The sequence below is a fragment of the Setaria viridis genome, chromosome 5, assembly GCF_005286985.2.
Source record: "Setaria viridis chromosome 5, Setaria_viridis_v4.0, whole genome shotgun sequence".
Taxonomy (NCBI): Eukaryota; Viridiplantae; Streptophyta; class Magnoliopsida; order Poales; family Poaceae; genus Setaria; species Setaria viridis.
Window position 1 is genome coordinate 32,501,472 of NC_048267.2, and position 17,470 is coordinate 32,518,941.

General features: G+C 47.9%; 2 protein-coding genes across 2 annotated transcripts; both read right to left on the reverse strand.

Annotated features, from left to right (window-relative positions):
• Positions 1-333: 333 nt before the first annotated feature.
• On the reverse strand, positions 334-4,275 carry LOC117854767 (transcription factor-like protein DPB). Its single transcript, XM_034737011.2, has 9 exons — positions 4,106-4,275; positions 3,875-4,008; positions 2,640-2,683; positions 2,229-2,279; positions 1,994-2,134; positions 1,843-1,911; positions 1,630-1,725; positions 812-882; positions 334-711 (listed from the first exon to the last, which is right to left on the reverse strand). The coding sequence occupies exons 1-9, from the start codon at positions 4,195-4,197 to the stop codon at positions 636-638; spliced, it is 774 nt and encodes a 257-aa protein (XP_034592902.1). The 5' UTR covers positions 4,198-4,275; the 3' UTR covers positions 334-635.
• Positions 4,276-5,069: 794 nt separating this feature from the next.
• LOC117854768 (uncharacterized) lies at positions 5,070-6,203 on the reverse strand. Its single transcript, XM_034737012.2, has 3 exons — positions 6,021-6,203; positions 5,847-5,919; positions 5,070-5,745 (listed from the first exon to the last, which is right to left on the reverse strand). The coding sequence occupies exons 1-3, from the start codon at positions 6,024-6,026 to the stop codon at positions 5,378-5,380; spliced, it is 447 nt and encodes a 148-aa protein (XP_034592903.1). The 5' UTR covers positions 6,027-6,203; the 3' UTR covers positions 5,070-5,377.
• Between the last annotated feature and the right edge of the window lie 11,267 nt (positions 6,204-17,470).

Below are 17,470 nucleotides of genomic sequence, written 5' to 3' on the forward strand. Positions count from 1 at the left end.
CCTATTGCTTGATTGCACTACAGTACATGATTCAAATAGTTTTTCCATGTCTCTGCTCTTTATCAAGAAAAGTTCGATTAACAGGATAAAAAACTAATTGAAACCCTTTTTTCTTTACTCCGAGACAATGTACCAGGAAAAGGAACAAAAAAACAGTATGTACTTAACAAGCCAGGACCGCAAGAGGCATTGATGTTAAACGGAATATTCAGTCAGATAGTCTACTCCCTCCATCTTAAATTACTATTCGTTTCGCTTTGAAAAGCTAAAACGAGGTAATTTGCGACGGATGGAGTACATGAACTGCCAACGGCATAACGCCAGACACCATGATAACAGGCAAAGCTTGTGCACAAGCTTTTGAATTTGACCAATTATCAAGTTAATACATACCATCATATATAAAAATAATCTATCTCAGACCTAATAACCTGCCAGGCACTAAAAAGGGGGCAAAATTTGCAGGTTAAATCTTCATACGGTTGATAGGCTGCACTGAAGACTAGGTCAAGTTTTTTCATACTATATATATACCTAAACATACTAATGGCTGTGCAAACAAAACGGGTTGTCCCAGTCTTGTCACTTTCAACTGATCAATCATATTGTCGAGCATCTATTGAAGGGTAGCAAAGCTAGCCAGCTCTTCTCATGCCATTGCGCCTGATCCCATCAAGAATTGAGACATCATCATGCAAGGTGAAAGGTGTACTGAAAAATGGAATGGAAAATACTTGGTTAGAACTTAGAAGCAAGACATGATAATTTGGAGGGAGCATCAGTTGAATCTTGGTAGTAACCAGAGACATACCAGTTGAAGTCGAAACCTGCAAACTTTGAGTCCTCTGATATCTCAATTTCCACCCTTGCTTTTCTGGATGCCTGCTCAAAGATAAACACAGTTACTACTTACAAGACTACCAAAGATGTCTAGCACAAGCTATTACTATCTTCTTGTTTAGCAAACATGAGGTGTGAATCCTTTCAATATGTGTAACCTCAAGGAGTTGTGTGCTACTTGAAGAGCCACCAAGTAGTAGATAGAGGTGTGGACGAGTCACCACTGTGGAAACAGCTAGGTAGTGCCTCAATATGTGGGTATGTAATTTGCTTTGAGATGTGTTGAGAAGAAATGTAAGAAGCATCAGACTCGTCTCCTGCCTGGTGTGTTCTTGCGTGTGTTGTTTTCACTATGTATACTTGAGCTGGCATTTGTAAATCCTAAGTTCCGAACGAACACAAGTTATAACCATTCTATATAACAGGATCGATTCTATACTGTTCCTACTATATTATATGATATCATGACACAAAATTGAAATAACTGTACCATCTAAAGTAGTGCCTAAACAATAGCTGTTCTAATAATCCGCATTTCAAATAAGGTAGCTGATAGCATCTTTGCAGATATAAACAAGTCTAGGCCAGACCATCTAAGTCAACCATCTATAATGGAACATTTGAAACATGCAATGAAACAAGCCTGGACTAAACCATCTAAGTCAACCATAGTTAGTAGAACATTTGAAACATGTACAAGCCCAATATATGTACAGCCAGATGTTACAGCTGAGTTGCAAGTAACTTGGAGTGTAAGTACTTTCAACAGTTGTCGATCAAGAAAAATACCTTCACCAATAAGAATGGAAGGCAGATACCATTCGCACTCTCTGCTGGCCTCTGTAGTACCTGGTTGCGAAACTTGATATTCTGGAGGTCATCAAACTTGAAATACACAAGAAAGAATCATCAGAGAATAATAACTACGCCAGTTATAAATAGGTAGCTATATCTCTGCATGAAAGCACAGAAGAGTTATTGCTATATTTGCAAACAACTTACCTGTTTTTCAATTTCCTGGAGAAGTTTCTTCTTGTTCTTAATCCTGGTCATGAGTTCTTTGTGACCTTCCTTTGAAATAGAACATGACAGCAATCACATCACAAATCATCCTCAATCATTATTTATCTGTCTGCAAAGCACAAATACTGACCTCCAACTTCTTAATCTTTTCATATCTGAAATTTGACAGGCCCATCCACTTTATCTCTTTTTTGTCTTTTGCAATAACACGTAGTGCAATTAGCACATTAAAAGCATCATACACTCTCCTCCTAATATTCTTCTCGTCAAACTACAAAGACAAGTTTATTTTCTTTAGATCAACATTTTGAGGGGGTGGGGATGCACAGGCAGATCAAATTGTGCAGCTATATATATGAAGTAACCTCTTGGCCATTAAGCGTCAACTTTAGCTCCGCACAAATTTCATCTGCAACCTGGAATATAAAGTACTTAGTTGAGGTAGGTTATAACCCAAAATCACATTCAAGGCCAAACTCTGTAGAAGGTATGCTATGTATCAAGAACAAGCAATACTGTACCAAATTACCAATGTAATACTATGGAGATGCCTTTCAGCATTTATCAAAGAATTATCCTTCAATAAAAATAATGCCTCTAGTCAATAGTAATATTATTATAATTAATGCATTTTTCTGTTTCATTTTAGTTGTTTCTTTTTGTTGGTGGCTCGTGTTGGGTTTTATCTATAGCCTACCAAACTTGCTTGGGACTCGATGGCTTTGTTCTTCTTTTTGTTGTTTGTAAGTTTGAGGGATACAAATTTAAGAGAATACCTCATTATAAGTAGTCCGTCCTTTGGTCTCAACTTTTTTAGAAACTGCAATGTCAAATCAAATGCTGATTACATCATAGTAGCAGGTTGGCAACTTAGTTTACATCATGAAAGAAAAACATATATAGTGTTAAGCATAAAACATCTGTGTTTGCTTCAAGTTTATCCTGTTCTATTACACTACTGCCTATGTCCTAGCATGTATAACTTGTAAACAGGAAGAACCTCAGTGGTTGAATAATGTTGCACATAAATCATTTGCAACAAAAGATGCCTCCTCCACCTAATATAGCATGCTCCAAATGCAATCTTGATTTATACTAAGCAATAACTTTTTTGAGCTAATGTAAACAATGTCAAAGCATAAATTCCATCGTTCAGATCAAAATCCACAGAAGAGGGTCTCATAAGTCACAGCAAACATATTCCAACCTAAACGTGCTTTATCTAATTCTGTTGAAAGGTAACCTGATTAACATTCACCTGTACTATGCTCCAACAAATGGAAACAGTCAGGTTAACCACACTAACGAAACTTATTTCAGCAGAACCAAATTAATTTCGGTACTGAAATCTGCCCAAGAAAGTGACACATTCACTAAAGAATACATATGCATCGCATATATATTTAGGTACAGGCAGTAGCATCGACGTCAAAAAAAGGGACACCATTTCAACATGGAAAACCTCCCAAAGCGGTGTAGAAAAACAAGACAGGGCCTGTGTTGGTACTTGGCAAGAAAATGAATCACTGACAGTGACAGTAGGGTCCCAGTGAAGAGAATGTTTGGCCCGCTAAGTTGTACTTGTACCTACCAACCAAAGGACCTGCAACAGTTGGTCATGGCTGCCTAAGGTGTGCCATTGTGTGGCTGAACCAAACAAGCCCCTAGGCCAGCCAAATATATTCCATTATGCTTGTGGGATTACATGAAGTTATTCTCTAGACCAAGTCTTGTCTAGAGGCTCACACACATCAAGATTTCACAATCTTTAACACAAAGGGAAAGATGAAGGGGCTGCTAGCTTAGGGTTTAGATTTCCCACCTCATGAGGACCATTTCCCAAAAGAAGCACCAGACACAATTCGATGCAGCTAGATCAAAATTGGAGCAAGCAGAAATTTGCTCCCCAGCGGTTACCCCTACAGCTCAATGTCACACACTCACAATCAGACGCCCTATATCGCAATCACAAGCCACAAATGGTCTTTCGGCGAGGGGCGCGTCGTCTCACCTATCTTGCTGTACTCGCGGAGCCCCCACCCGGCGATCCGCTGCACCCCAGCCTTCTCCTTCCTCGCCTTCTTGCTCTTATCACCCTCCTCCTCCTCCCTCTCAGACGCATTGCCGCCGCCGCCGCCGCCGCCGCTGCATCAACAAAGCCCCAAAACCCAAAACCCTCGCTTGAAGGCTGACACAAAAAGTTCGTCAAGGAATCCGAAGTGCACAACAGAATGGTCGGTACCGTCTAGGAAGCGGAGGTAAGCCGGCTCCATCGCCGATGCGCAGGCTGGTCAGCTCGGCTGCCGCCGCGGCATCGCCGCAGGGGGGCGCCATTGCGGCGTGCTCTCCTAGGGAGAGGCAGGGACAGAGTAAAGTGGGCTTGGAAGGCACAAGGCAGGAGCGAGAGCGCACCCAAGACCAAGACTCCAAGAGGGCTCTCGTTCGGCAGTGGCCGTCCAAAGATGGAGAGGTACATCTGCCCGTTGATTAAGCTTTATTATCTTCCTCTTTTTGTTGTTACCAATAATAAATACCAGTACAATTAACTTTTCCCAAAAGGAATTACGATACTGCAGTACTACCTTACATGTTCCAGAAGCCGTCCAGGTAAACCACAGTGAAACAATAATTATTTTGCTTAACCGGTCACGAACACCAAAATTAGCACACGATTTTCTTTGATTGTGCAAAAAATCTATTTGCCGCAGCACGAAAGGCGCTTCCTGTAAATAAAAATAGATAAATGCGATGAAATTGATTGAGAAAAAAAAATCCGAGTCCAGTTGTACCCACTCAATGCATGCCAAAAGGACCATTGAGTTTGCACACAAGTTGGTACGTGACATGACATTAGATTGATATTCTGCGCAAAATGGTTTGCCTCCAAAAGAAGACCAGTCCGTTTCACATGCTGAAGTTATCGTCTCGTATCAATGGCAAATTGATTTAGTTTAATCAACTTTTGACATTGCAGTAAGCTTTGACTAGCCTACTTATCTGTCATTTTATTTAGATCCAGCCTGCTTGTCTGAGTCTGTCTGGTGGGAACTGGGAAACCCATCATGAGACCTGCCTATCCAAAGTTGCATTTTTCATGGACCAATTAAGCAATTTCGTTAGCAATTTAGCGTCCACAACCTTTCAACAAAAAAAATCTTTCAAGCAAATAAAAATCAGAACTAATTCTCTCCTAGAAGAACTTGGGATGCTTGGAATCTCTTGCAATGGCATCTTAATCTTGGCGTTCGATTGGAAGCTTGTTACAAAGTTACACATAGCACCTGCCTAAAATGTTGCCATTACATCATTTCATTCAGGCACCTGTTAATCTGGGCTGCTGGATGATGGAAGGCCACTCAAGAATGAAAAGATTCAGAAAGGGGGATGTCCATGAAACCAAATCTTTCAAACCGATCGCCGCGACCTACAGATGAAATTCAAGCGCCTGTTGGAAGAGGATGTGGCTTTTTCATCGGCAACAAACTGTGGCATAGATGGCCATGGCGTTGCTCTCTCAGACGATGGTGCAGGGGCCGGGGTACTCGTCCTCGATGGGGATGTAGCACGGCTTCATGTATGGTGGCGGGCATGGCGGGGGGCAAGGCGGGGGGCAAGGCGGGGGGCACGGCTTCGGGCACTGCGGACACGGCAAGGGGCAACAGCACTTCTTCTTCTTCTTCTCTTCTTCCTCCTTTTTCTTCTTCTCTTCCTCCTCCTTCTTCTTCTTCTCCTCTGCCTCCTTCTCCTTCTTCTCGTCGGTCACGGACACCACCTCCGCCGGGTGCTTCGCCTTGCGCAGCGCCGCCACGATCTCCACCACGTCCACCTCGCCCACCACCGTCAGCGTGCTCTTCTCGTCGTCGTACGTCAGCGACTTGATTCCTGGCATCGTTATCAACATCACATAGTCTTGTAGCATCGATTGACCAAGAAAAATGCACACAAAGGGAGGCCAGCCATGGCTAGGGAGAAAGATAACCCACCTTTAATTTTTGAGGAGATTCCCAGGACGCAGGTTTTGCACTTCTTGCAGGTGATCGCCACTTTGAGCACTATCTGATGACGCATAACAACGATGACTAAACCGACGGAAAACACAATCTAGGAAGAATTATGAATGAAAAATTGAATGGGCAACAGGAAATTTAAATGCTAACCTTCATTGTCACCACGAGATTGATCCTTGAGATACTTCCTGGTTGCTAATTGGCAGCGTGTCTAAAGTTAAGCTCCGCTTCTAACAAGCCTCTTCTCCTCTAGGGAGCTTTATACAGGGTCCTTGACGATGGTCAATGGCCGTATACAAACACGCCCCCCACCCACAAATTATCACTTCCTCAAGGGAAAAATATAAAATCTCGCAGAAATGTGAGATGGGAGACCAAGCAAGTCAAAATACCAGTAGGTGCAGCTCACATAGAGACACGGTCGTTGGGATTATTTTGAAGCAAAAAGGTGTGGAGTATATCGAAATCTCCCTATCATTCACGATATAAAAATTTGGTGCGGCAAGTTGGTACTCTTAACAGCCAGTTCAAAGAATATATGCAACCTCTCGCTGGTTAATCAGAGCGCTGAATCGATAGAGGATGCATGTTCCTGCCTGCTCCGGTTTCCTGCATCGCAATGGCAGGAGTTGACGTATACTAATACACGCTAGATAGTCTTCTTCTCTAGCTATTTAGATATTCGCTAACGAACGAGGTGACAAGTTAGAGTAGGTGGCAACTTGGAAACGTCAGCAACTAATTAACATCATTAGAGAAGTAGTAGTGCAGTAGTACCGGTATATCTGTAGGTTTTTAGTATTGGCGTGATGTCACTGACGAAGACCTGCTGGGATTCATATGTTGTCAAAGTTGTTGCTCTCATCTCGTCCCTGAATACTGATTCCTGAGGTTCCTGGGAATCTGATGATAACATAGCACAGGAGAAGACATGCATGCGTTGAGAAAAGATTTGATCTCTGCCTTGTTAAGTTGTTATCTCAGTTAAATATGGACTCTAAGACTAGAATGTGTAGTGTTTATACGGCAGTTTGGCTCCGAGTTAACAATTTGGTTTGGCACGAAACACCATTTTGCCTTTAGCCTCGACTATCTAAAACCCGATTTCTTAAGTGTTCCATCTACATCTTGATTTCACACTCAAACGAGTCTTTTCGAAGGAGAAGTCTATCATGTGACAGGTCATGTGGTACTGGGAGCAGGCGACCCGGCGCGGGTGGAGGTCGAGATGGTGGCAGCTACTGGCTGAGGGGTTAGAGTTTTGAGGTTTCTGGGGGTTATCCAATGAACGGTGGGTATAGAGGGAGGTTGGGGGCGGCTCGCCGGCCAGCGGTGGCTGCGGGTGACGGGCGGGGAGCGGAGGTGGCGGGGTGCTGCCGGAGTCGGGTAGTGGAAGACATCCGGTGGTCAGCGGTGGTGGCAAGGGCATTGAGGCTTGACGGATTAGTGTGGCCGGTGGTGGTGGTGGGTGGCAGAGGTGGGCGAAGCTGCCGGAGCCAGGTGGCAGGTGCTAGCCATGTGGGCGGCATCGCGCAACAAGGAGGAGGTGGCTTTGGGAGGAGGAAGATGATGCAACGGTGGCGGGGTCGCGCGATCCCTTAAAACACGACCCGTCGCGCGTTAATTCCCTTTTCTAACTTGAGAATTCTGATGTCTCTTAGAAGTAACGAGAGTTTCATACAAGATTCCTATGAAGGATATTTATCCATCAAGGACCCTTCAGTCTAGGGACGGAGCCAGGGAAAAATAGACTGGACATCAAGGACATGCAAAGTACTAATTAATTTGTTTGAAATGTTTTAGTACTAATTAGAGGAGGGGCATAGCTCCCCTAGCCTGGCTAGCTTTGCCCCTGCTTCACTCTCTGACTCACTGGCCAGGGAGGTATGTGAGTTGGGACTTTGGGAGATAGGTTAACTTGAGGTGGTGGCACTGCGGTGGACGCAGGGGTGATAGATTGGTAGGGCAGTGAGGATGCGATGGCACGAATTTTGAAGGACAACTGCTTGGGAAGGATTTGTTTAGAAAAGGAAAGGTAGAAACTCTACCGTAGTATTTAAGAAGATGATGTAAGTCCAAAGTTACGTATGTTTGATTACATAAATAACGTTAATAACTCGAGACTCGAAACAATTGCATAAACATAAATGAGATTACTAAGTACATCCGAACCACCGCAAACTTGCCGCCACAGCCCCATTTCCTCCTTGATATGTTGCTCCACTTGCATTGGCGTTGCAAATAGCTGGATGGAGCCGGTGCATGTAGCCTGAAAACCCAGAAAACTATCCTGCAAAACTAGCTCGGCCGATGCAGCACTGTCGCTAGCACTTGTGATGTGATGTACGAGTTGTTAAGAAAACTTTGACAGGGTGACCTCCCGAAGGTTTTGTAATCAAGGTAGTAGGCAACCTTGACCGCAACCTTGACCACGGGTCAAGAAAAATCCCCAAACCCCGAGCTTGCGTAGGCGAGGAGATATTTTAACTCCAACCTCGTAAATTCGCTTCTTTAAGATTCGAATCTGGAGCTGTTGTATGCTACTCAGGTACTTTAACCATTAACGACTAGAGCCACTAACGACTAGAGGCCTTTCAGTGATGTACGAGTTATTGCTATCACGTTCAGCTGCTGTTGCTCACTGATTAAGCCCAACCCTCCCCTGCTGCTTGGAATTAGATGGCCGGTTTTGGTATCACCCAACAGCGGCCGTCCACCGGCCCTTGGAAAAGGTCACGGCTGCGGCCGGCGCACGGGTAGGTGCCAACTGCCAAGGCGCCAAGCCGAAGCGGCACACAAACTCCGCGTGCCATGGAGCAGAATCGCAGAACGCTCTACCGAACTTTGCCAATAACACTATAACACATGCACAGCAGCACAGGACGCAGGCGATGCAAATGAGACACGATACTCTGATCTGTCGAGGATAATGGTTGCATTAAGTGAGATACGCGGATTTAACCCGTGGGCACAGTTGGTGCGGCGTACTGTAACTTACAATTTACACGCGTAGTATTCGTATTTTCACACTCCACAGTCACACGACCAGCAAGCTAATCCACATCGATCGACTCCTTGATGAGTATGGGGGCTCTGTTTCATAACTTACACTAGCATCCCCTAATCCATTGGCAGCGCGATCGGAAGGTGACGCGATCTCCGCACCTCGGCCGGCCCTCCCAGCTCCCACCCGATCCATGACCAGCCCGTCGCGCACGGTCGGTCGGTCAGGCCACGAACCCGAGGAAGCTGCACGAAACAAGAAGCCCCAGCCGTGAGAGATCTCGCAAAAAAAGGGGAGGGGGCGCAAAGGAATAGCTGAAAAGAGATTGGCTTGGCGCAGGGCAGCACGAGACGATCGGCACGCATTGACGCACCTGATGGGCCTGGCGACGGCGTGGCGCGGGGCGAAGAGCGCGCGGAGGAAGAGGCTGGCGCCGTGGAGGAGCACCACCACGCTGCTGCACCCCATCAGCAGGAGCTCCAGCATGCCTCACACCGCTCTGCTTTGCCTTGCCTTCGCGTGTGGTCTTCCGCAAGGGGAGCTGATGAGAATTTAGAGGCGCGCTTGGCAGCCTAGTCAGACGGGTCACGCAAATCTGCACCGCATGGTGCTGCTGCTAGCTGGATCGGGATTGTGTCGGTTACAGTGGACCGATGGATACGTTGGTCATGTATCATCTACATGGTGGACTTACCACCTCTCCCTCATCTCTCCTCTCTCCTCTCTGCTAGCAATCTCGCTGTCACCGTTCGCCTGTTGCGGCCCTCACGCCGCCCACACGCTCCCCGCTGCCGCGGACGCTGCACGGGAGCTGCGTGCCGTCGCGGCCGCCACACCCCTACCCTCCCGTACCACCCGGCGCTGCGTGCCATCGCGGCCGCCGCATCCCCGCCCTCCCGCGTCGCACGCCCTACCCCACTGCCGCCATGGTCGAGCACGAGTACTCGTCAGCGGGGATGTCCGCAACCTTTAGGCTGATCGTCGGCACGTGGATCGTGCGCTTTCATCCGGTGCTTCCTGCAAAATTCACTAGATTCAGTTCGTTCAATTCCGCTCCGATTCATTGCATAATTGATTGATTGATTCGGTAACAATCAAGCATCAACGTTCACGACTACAAATTCCAAGTTACATGCACTTGGAGCAGTGGCAGCACCCGCCGTTGGCCCTGTACTTGCCGCCAGCGACGTTCTCCGAGTACACGTTCTCGTGGCACCTACGCTTTTGCCCGGTGTCGGATGACGACAGCGGCGGCTTCCCGTAGCTAGCCGTCGCGGCCGCCGGCGGGAGCATCCCGCTGCGCGCCGTCGCGACTGCTGCACCCCCACCCTCCCATGCCACCCGGCGCTGTGCACCATCGCAGCCGTCACGGCCGCCGCATCCCCGCCCTTCCGCGTCGCACGCCCTGCCCCACTGCTGCCATGGTCGAGCTAGCAAGGCCGTCGTCGCCCCGACCCTCTTTTCTTCTTCCTCCGGACAGAAGCCGAACCGAGAGCATGGTAGCTTCTTGGGCCAAATCCACCATCGTCCCTTCACGAAAATCAAATTGCTACCACCCACGCCTCCCTCACCTCCCAAGCTCCATCCTCCACCACTCCTAGCCCGCCGCCATGGCTCCTAGCACGGTGAATTTGAGTTCAGCGGAGTCATGGAGCACCGGCGGTGGAGCAAGAAGTCACGGGCGTCGGCAGCGGTAGGAGGGCAGCGGGCATCGTGCGGCACGCGCCGGCGGGGAGGAGGGGGCCGCGGGCGCTAGCGGTGGGGAGGAGGGTCGCGTGGCCCGTGATGGTGGAGAAGGGAGCTGCGGTGGGGAGTCAACGGTGGGGGTGGTGGAGAAGGGAGCTGCAGAGGGGAGCCAGCGGTGGGAATGGTGGAGAAGGGAGAGGCGGTGGGAATGTTGGAGAAGGGAGCTGCGGTGGGGAGCCGGCAGTTGGCTACCTCCCACCACCGCTCCGTCGCGGCCGGGCAGCTCCATGCCGCCGGGCAGCTCCCGCGCCGCCGGGCCCTCGTGGCCTCGTTGTCGAGCGCGCAGAAAAGGACCGGGGGTCGCACCAACCACCCCTCCGAGCCTGCATCGCACGGAACGACCGATTTTTGACGTTCCATGTGGTGCAGGCTGAGAGGCCTCGTTTACATCAGTTGGGCTCGTGATCCTCTACAGGCTACCAATCAAAGGGCACTTGCACCATTTGGGCCTGGCTGAAGGATCATGCATCCTGCTGAACGCGCCCTAGGCCTTGTTTAGTTGGCAAATTTAGGAGGTGCAAAATTACTGTGCTAGCACTGTAGCACACTGTAGCGTTTCGTTTGTATTTGTGAATTATTGTTCAAATATTGACTAATTAGGCTCAAAAGATTCGTCTCGTAAAGTACAACAAAACTGTGCAATTAGTTTTTAATTTCGTCTACATTTAGTACTCCATGCATGTACCGCAAGTTTGATGTGATGGGGAATCTTCTTTTTGCGTAGTGTCAAAGTTAGGAGTTGAGGGTAACTCCCTAGATGGTGCGGGCCGTGCTGTGAACGTTTCTTCGAAGCAAACCAAATCGTCCGGGCCGGACGGGAGGTTTCTTGCTGCCTCTCGATCTGCTTGCTTGCTTGTCAAATAGCAGATGGGATTTTAAGTACCTAGAGCGAGAGAGATCGTGGGTGACAGGACGGCTACCTTTTCCTGTTTCTCTTCGCTATCATCGAGCCTTGATATTGATACTGTTGCTTTTAGGGAATATGGAGGTGTTTGGATAATAGGTGTTAAATTTTAGCCGTGTCACATCGGATGTTCGGATGCTAATTAGGAGGACTAAACATGAGCTAATTATAAAACTATTATAAAACTAATTGTAGAACCTCTAGGCTAATTCCCGAGATGAATCTATTAAGCCTAATTAATCCATCATTGGCAAATGGTTACTGTAGCGCCACATTGTCAAATCATGGACTAATTAGGCTTAATAGATTCGTCCCGCGAATTAGACTCCATCTGTGCAATTAGTTTTTAATTAGCCTATGTTTAATACTTCTAATTAGTATCAAATATCCGATGTGATAGGTGCTAAACTGTAGCACGTGGGAGCCAAACCGTTCTAATTGGGGTTTGATTTATTCCGTTGTGTTTGGTTGCACTTTGGACAGGCCGGCCGGTGCGTGTATACATACATAAACAAACGGTCGAAGATGAGAATGTTCTGGATAGGAATGTTAGGCCGGGGCTGACACGATATGTACCTCAGCCTGATACCCTGGTGACCTGGTCTGTCCAGTCATCAGCTCATGTGTACATTAGCCTGCCTGCATATACTCTAGATGAAAAAAAAAAAGTTCGATGCTCGCTCTGTCACTATTCTAGCCTTTTCCGCCTCCCAACTCTGCTAACAGATAAACAAAAAGTTACTGAGATGGGCACCGATACATGGTTTGCTCGAAGATTAGAGAAGGCCGGAAGGGTCCCTTTCTAATTCTGCCAAACGGTATGCAGCACTACCTAGTTATTTCAAGAGGCGGGCACGTATCGACATAGGAGGTGTTTGGCAGCACTCCACTCCAAATTTTTGAGCTCCACTTCACCAACTCCATCACATTGCAGCTCCACTCCACCGACTCCAAAAAAAAATACCAGAGCTGTCCACATATTTGGCAAAATGCACAGATCCAGCTCCGGAAACAGAAGATCTTACTGTGTAAAGTCCATTATACCCATGTAAATGGGTCCCACTTGTCAGTCTCTTTTACTTCTCCCATTCTTCTCCTTTGCTGGTCGGGATCGAATTTTTTCATTCGAGGCCTTCGAGCAGGGGTGGTGCGGCGGGCAGGGCAGGCGGCGCGGCGCACGGCGGGCAGGGGCGGCGCGGCGGGCGGGGGCGGCGCGGCGGGCGGGGGCGGGCGGCGCGGGGCGCGGCGGGCGGGGACGGCGCGGTAGGCACGGCCGGCCGGCGCGACGGGAGATTCTTTTATTTCGCGAACCGGTAAGTTGTGTAACGAGTGGCAATGGTGGGTAAATACCCACCAACTCCACGAAGAGGTCTGTAAAGGGGATTTTTGGAGCACCTCTTAAGGTACTCAAAAAAACGTGGATCTACCCCCTGCTCCACCTTTTTCCTGGAGCCGGAGTTGCTGGAGCTAGACGCGTTTGGCTGCGAAATTTTTGGAGTTGGTGGAGTGGAGCAATTTTTCGTGGAGTGGAGTGCTCCCAAACACTCCCATAGCACCTTACTTACATTTTCGTACTCGTTTCGTATAAAAGGATTAACTCAAAGGTCCTGTGACTGGTGAACTAAGGCTTATAAAGTTGGCTCCTCCCTTCCTCAGCTAGCAAAGTGGTACTAAACTTGCGCACTTGCGGTCATGGGCCACTACTGGCCACAACCAAATTGGATCGGGCGTCACATACACCCCCTCAAAGGACCCGACGTCCTCGTCGTTCCAAGGGTCCAACTCACCTACACATGGGCAAATATTTAGTAACGTTCCCTCTTGTCGCACGCCGTGCGTCTAGTGCCAGCGCCCTATGCCATGCCGTGTGTCCCATCCGAGCTCACACGCGCCATGCACCATATGCCTGTACACTGACCCGTATGCACAACCGCGAGGATCGGTTCTGATACCATTTGTAACACCCCGTCCTCCAAAGCCGCACCGCCTCGCCCTTCTGAGGGGCGGGCACGCGTACACATAGCACCCTGCTTACACTTTTGTCCTCGCTTTGTGTAAAGGGTTAATCCAAAGCTGCTATGACTGGTGGATAAAGGCTTATAAGTTGACTCCACCCTTGCTCAAGGTGCTACTAAACTTGTGCACCTGCGCTCGTGGGTCACTATTGGACCACAACCAAATTGGGTTGCGTGTCACAGTACTGGAGTGGAGCCAGGTAGCGAAACAGCAAAGAAAATATCACATGTGCAAGTAACCATAAAGGTTTTGCCAGTAACTTTTTAGGGATGAATATACTACTGATAAAGAGCGTAAAATAATTTGTTGGCCTACAATTTCAGCAGCAAGTAATTTTAGTAAAATAAACAAGTTCACAATAAGAATAATTATTCAAGGAGCATTAGTTGTTATCTGAACGTGAATCATTTACAGGAGCTCACTAATCAAACAAATATCCTACCTTAACGATGCCAGCATGAATGGACTACCACATAATTTATTGAAAATCAAACATGATTAAACTGCAGATGTGAAGAATGATTTATATCTGAAGATCTATCAGCATTTTGGTGCTACAAACTTTCCATATTGATTTAAATACTGAACTATATTACGGTGAATTTATCAGGGTTTTATAAGCAATAGAGCTATTTATTCCAAATTAAAGTGATTAAACCACATGCATTTTAATCAGCAATAGAAACACATATTTCACAAGAACAAGTTTTTTTTCTAGGTATAACTGAGCATAAGGAAATTAACAAAATTTAGTTTGCATTTTTAGCATGGTTCTACGATTGTATATGGATTTCCAATGTTCCAGCCCTTTTCAAATAAAACTAAAGACTAAAAGGAAAAGTACTTTTGCATCTACATCCCCCACGAAACAAACTTTAACAGCAGAATAGCCCTTCCTTTTCACTGTTGGGATACGAGGTAGGCTACGCTAGCGTAAAATAAAATTTTTCTACCGCGTAAACTAGGAAAACTGTCATATATGGATCACGGGATTACCACTCGACGCACTGGTACGGAAGATGTAGAATCGCGTTGGGGCAGTGAAGTTGATCAGCATAGTCGAACACGTAGTTGATCACGTCGACGTCGAGCAGCTCCTCAGCAGCTCGTCCACGTATCGCGAGGTCCTCCTCGTGCCGTGGCTCGTCGGAGGCTCGTCGTGGCTCGTCAGCGGCTCATCCAAGTGCTGCAGGTGCAACACCTCCAAGGTATCCACACGTGCAGGGAGGAAGCGTCGCAAGCCGGACTGCTAGGTCCGCGAGTTGCAACGAGGCGAGGGCGTGGGAGGCGCGGCGGCTATGCTTCAGCCAAAAGGTGTTAAACCCTAGGGCGCCCCCACCCCTCTATTTATAGAGGTTCCTGATGGACCTCTGGGTCCGAAATCCATTAGTACTTCTAAACCTGATCCAATTCGGATCACATCCGAATTGGGCTTCCAGCCCCTTAAGTGTGTGACCCTATAGGTTCGGATACGTATAGACATGACCCGAGTACTCCTACTCGGCCCAATAGTCGGTAGCGGTCTCTAGCAAGACGTGCCAACTCCTATACGCATACGAAGATCATATCAGATAGACCGTCACGACATCACGTACCTGCTACTCCCTTTACCTCACGATATTTGGTCTAGCTCCATGCCGACCGCTCTTTCTCGATCCTGTGATTCAGAATCCCTTTGTAGGTTAACTCTTAACTGTACATAGCATGGCCATGCATTTTCGGATCCGATCACTCGAGGGGCCCAAAGATATCACTCTCAATCAGAGAGGGGCAAATCCCATCTTGATTTGACCATGCCTCACAGCATGCTTCTTGACAAATCCGAAAGATACCTTTTTAACTACCCTGTTACGGTATAGCGTTTGATAGCCCCTAAGTAAGACGATCCACATCTTGAGTACATGCAACAATCTTAGGTCTAAGGACAAAGCGTACATGTTGTGTAAAGAGAGAACTACTTCTCATGTTGGGTCAGTCCTAACACATGTCTCTACATGTGCCTACATTATTAGTTTGACATCTCCATGTCCATGACTTGTGAAACATAGTCATCAACTAATACATGTACTAGCCTAATATTCATGTGTGTCCACACATGAACTCCGACTAGGGACAACTTTTAGAATAATCATACAAGTAAAGAGTTCCACATACAATTCACATAATTGCAGATCAATTCAAGTAGTCTTTAATGGATATTCAATGAACACAATATACAAATCATGGATACAATCAGATATCATCATCTCTATGATTGCCTCTAGGGCATACCTCCAACATTCACTACATCCCCTAGATCTTGCACTTAAGCCCCTTGAAGTTTTCCACCTTAGCACTTAAACCGAGACACTTTACGCATGACCCCATAAGCTTCTATTTGCTTTGCACACAGTACCCTGCCCCTTCTTCAACCTCGGGCATGCCCACGGCCGGCGGCGGCGGTGCATCGGCGCCAGCGTGCTTTCCTGCCTAGATGACTTCCCTGGCGCCTTGCCCTCTCCCTAGCGCACCTCCTCCCCTACTTCTTGCCCCGGAACCCTAGCCCTAGCCTACCCTACGGCTAGCGGCGGCGAGCGCAAAATTAAGCGTGGCAACTCAGTGGAGACGGCGAACTGGCGAGAGCTTGAGGGTAAGGAGGTCACCGGAGTTCGATTTATATGGTTAGTTGGGCAGGAGGAGGCCGGGAAGGTGGGCGTCGATGGTGAGGTGGGTGGTGGCGGTTAGTGGCAATGGCGGGCGCAGGGGCTTCAATCCCTGAAGCCAGAGGCTATGGCGCAGGGCAAGGAGGGTGGAGGAGGTAGCTGGAGGGGTGTGGGAGCTGTGGGTGGCGTCGATTTGCAAATGGTGGAGGGAAGGGGGTGGATTTGCCTGGCGGGTGGAATGGCTCGCTTGGCTCATTTCCGTTCTGGTTCTTGGGCATGGGGGTGGAAGTGAGAGGGAGAGGGAGGGTGAGGCCGGTTGGGTGGAGAGGATAAGGTTGAGGGCGCGGTCATCGATCTCGCCCTGGCAACCAGTGGCACGGCCAGGCGGGGGCAGAGGCAGGGACGGCGAGGAGGCGCTGGCGTGCCATCAGTGGTAGGGGCGCGTCGGAGCCAGTGGGCGACGGGACGGCGGCGGTATGGGCGTCCGCGGGGTTTATGGAGCAGTGGGGGTTTGACTGCGAAGGCCGCGCAGGACAGGACGCGGGTGCTGGTGCGTGGCGGCGAGCCTAGCCCTGCCATCTGCGGCAGAGAGCAGAGGAATGGGAGGAGGGAGAAAGGAGGAGTGACGAGTGGGCTCGCGCTAATTTTTGAAAAAGATCTTCCCAACTTCAAAAGAGCCAGATGCAGTTGACCAAAAATCCCCCAAAAATACCCACTGGAAAGATAAAATCACAAAGAACACAATGAAGCTTGAACCAATTACAGAGCAAAAAAGGATTGCACATAATTTGTAAAGGAAAATAGTTAAATTGCAACTTCACCGAATTTTTTTAACCTTGGCAATCGTCATCCAAAAATTAAGCAAAAATCTGTAAATTCATCATTTTGCATAAAGTATTTAAATAAAAGAACAGGAGGCATAGTTACATAGCAAAATTTTTCCATAATATTGCATTTGAACAATAAATGACAATTTAAAGGAGTTTAAACTAAATCAATGACATGATGCTCATGTTTATGCAAAATTTTGCCATAATGTTGCATTTGAACAATAAATGACAATTTAAAGGAGTTTAAACTGAATCAATGACATGATGCTCATGTTTATGCAGATGATTAAGTCTAATTACAATTTAAACACCTGGGTTGTTACGGCTGGCCGCGGGCGCCTCGCACCGTCCGCAGCCCCACGGCCTCCTCCGCGGCGGCCCGACGGCCATACCCTCCTGGATGGCTATGCCTCTTGCGCTTGTCGGCCACAGCAGCCCCGTGATAGCGGCTCCCCGTC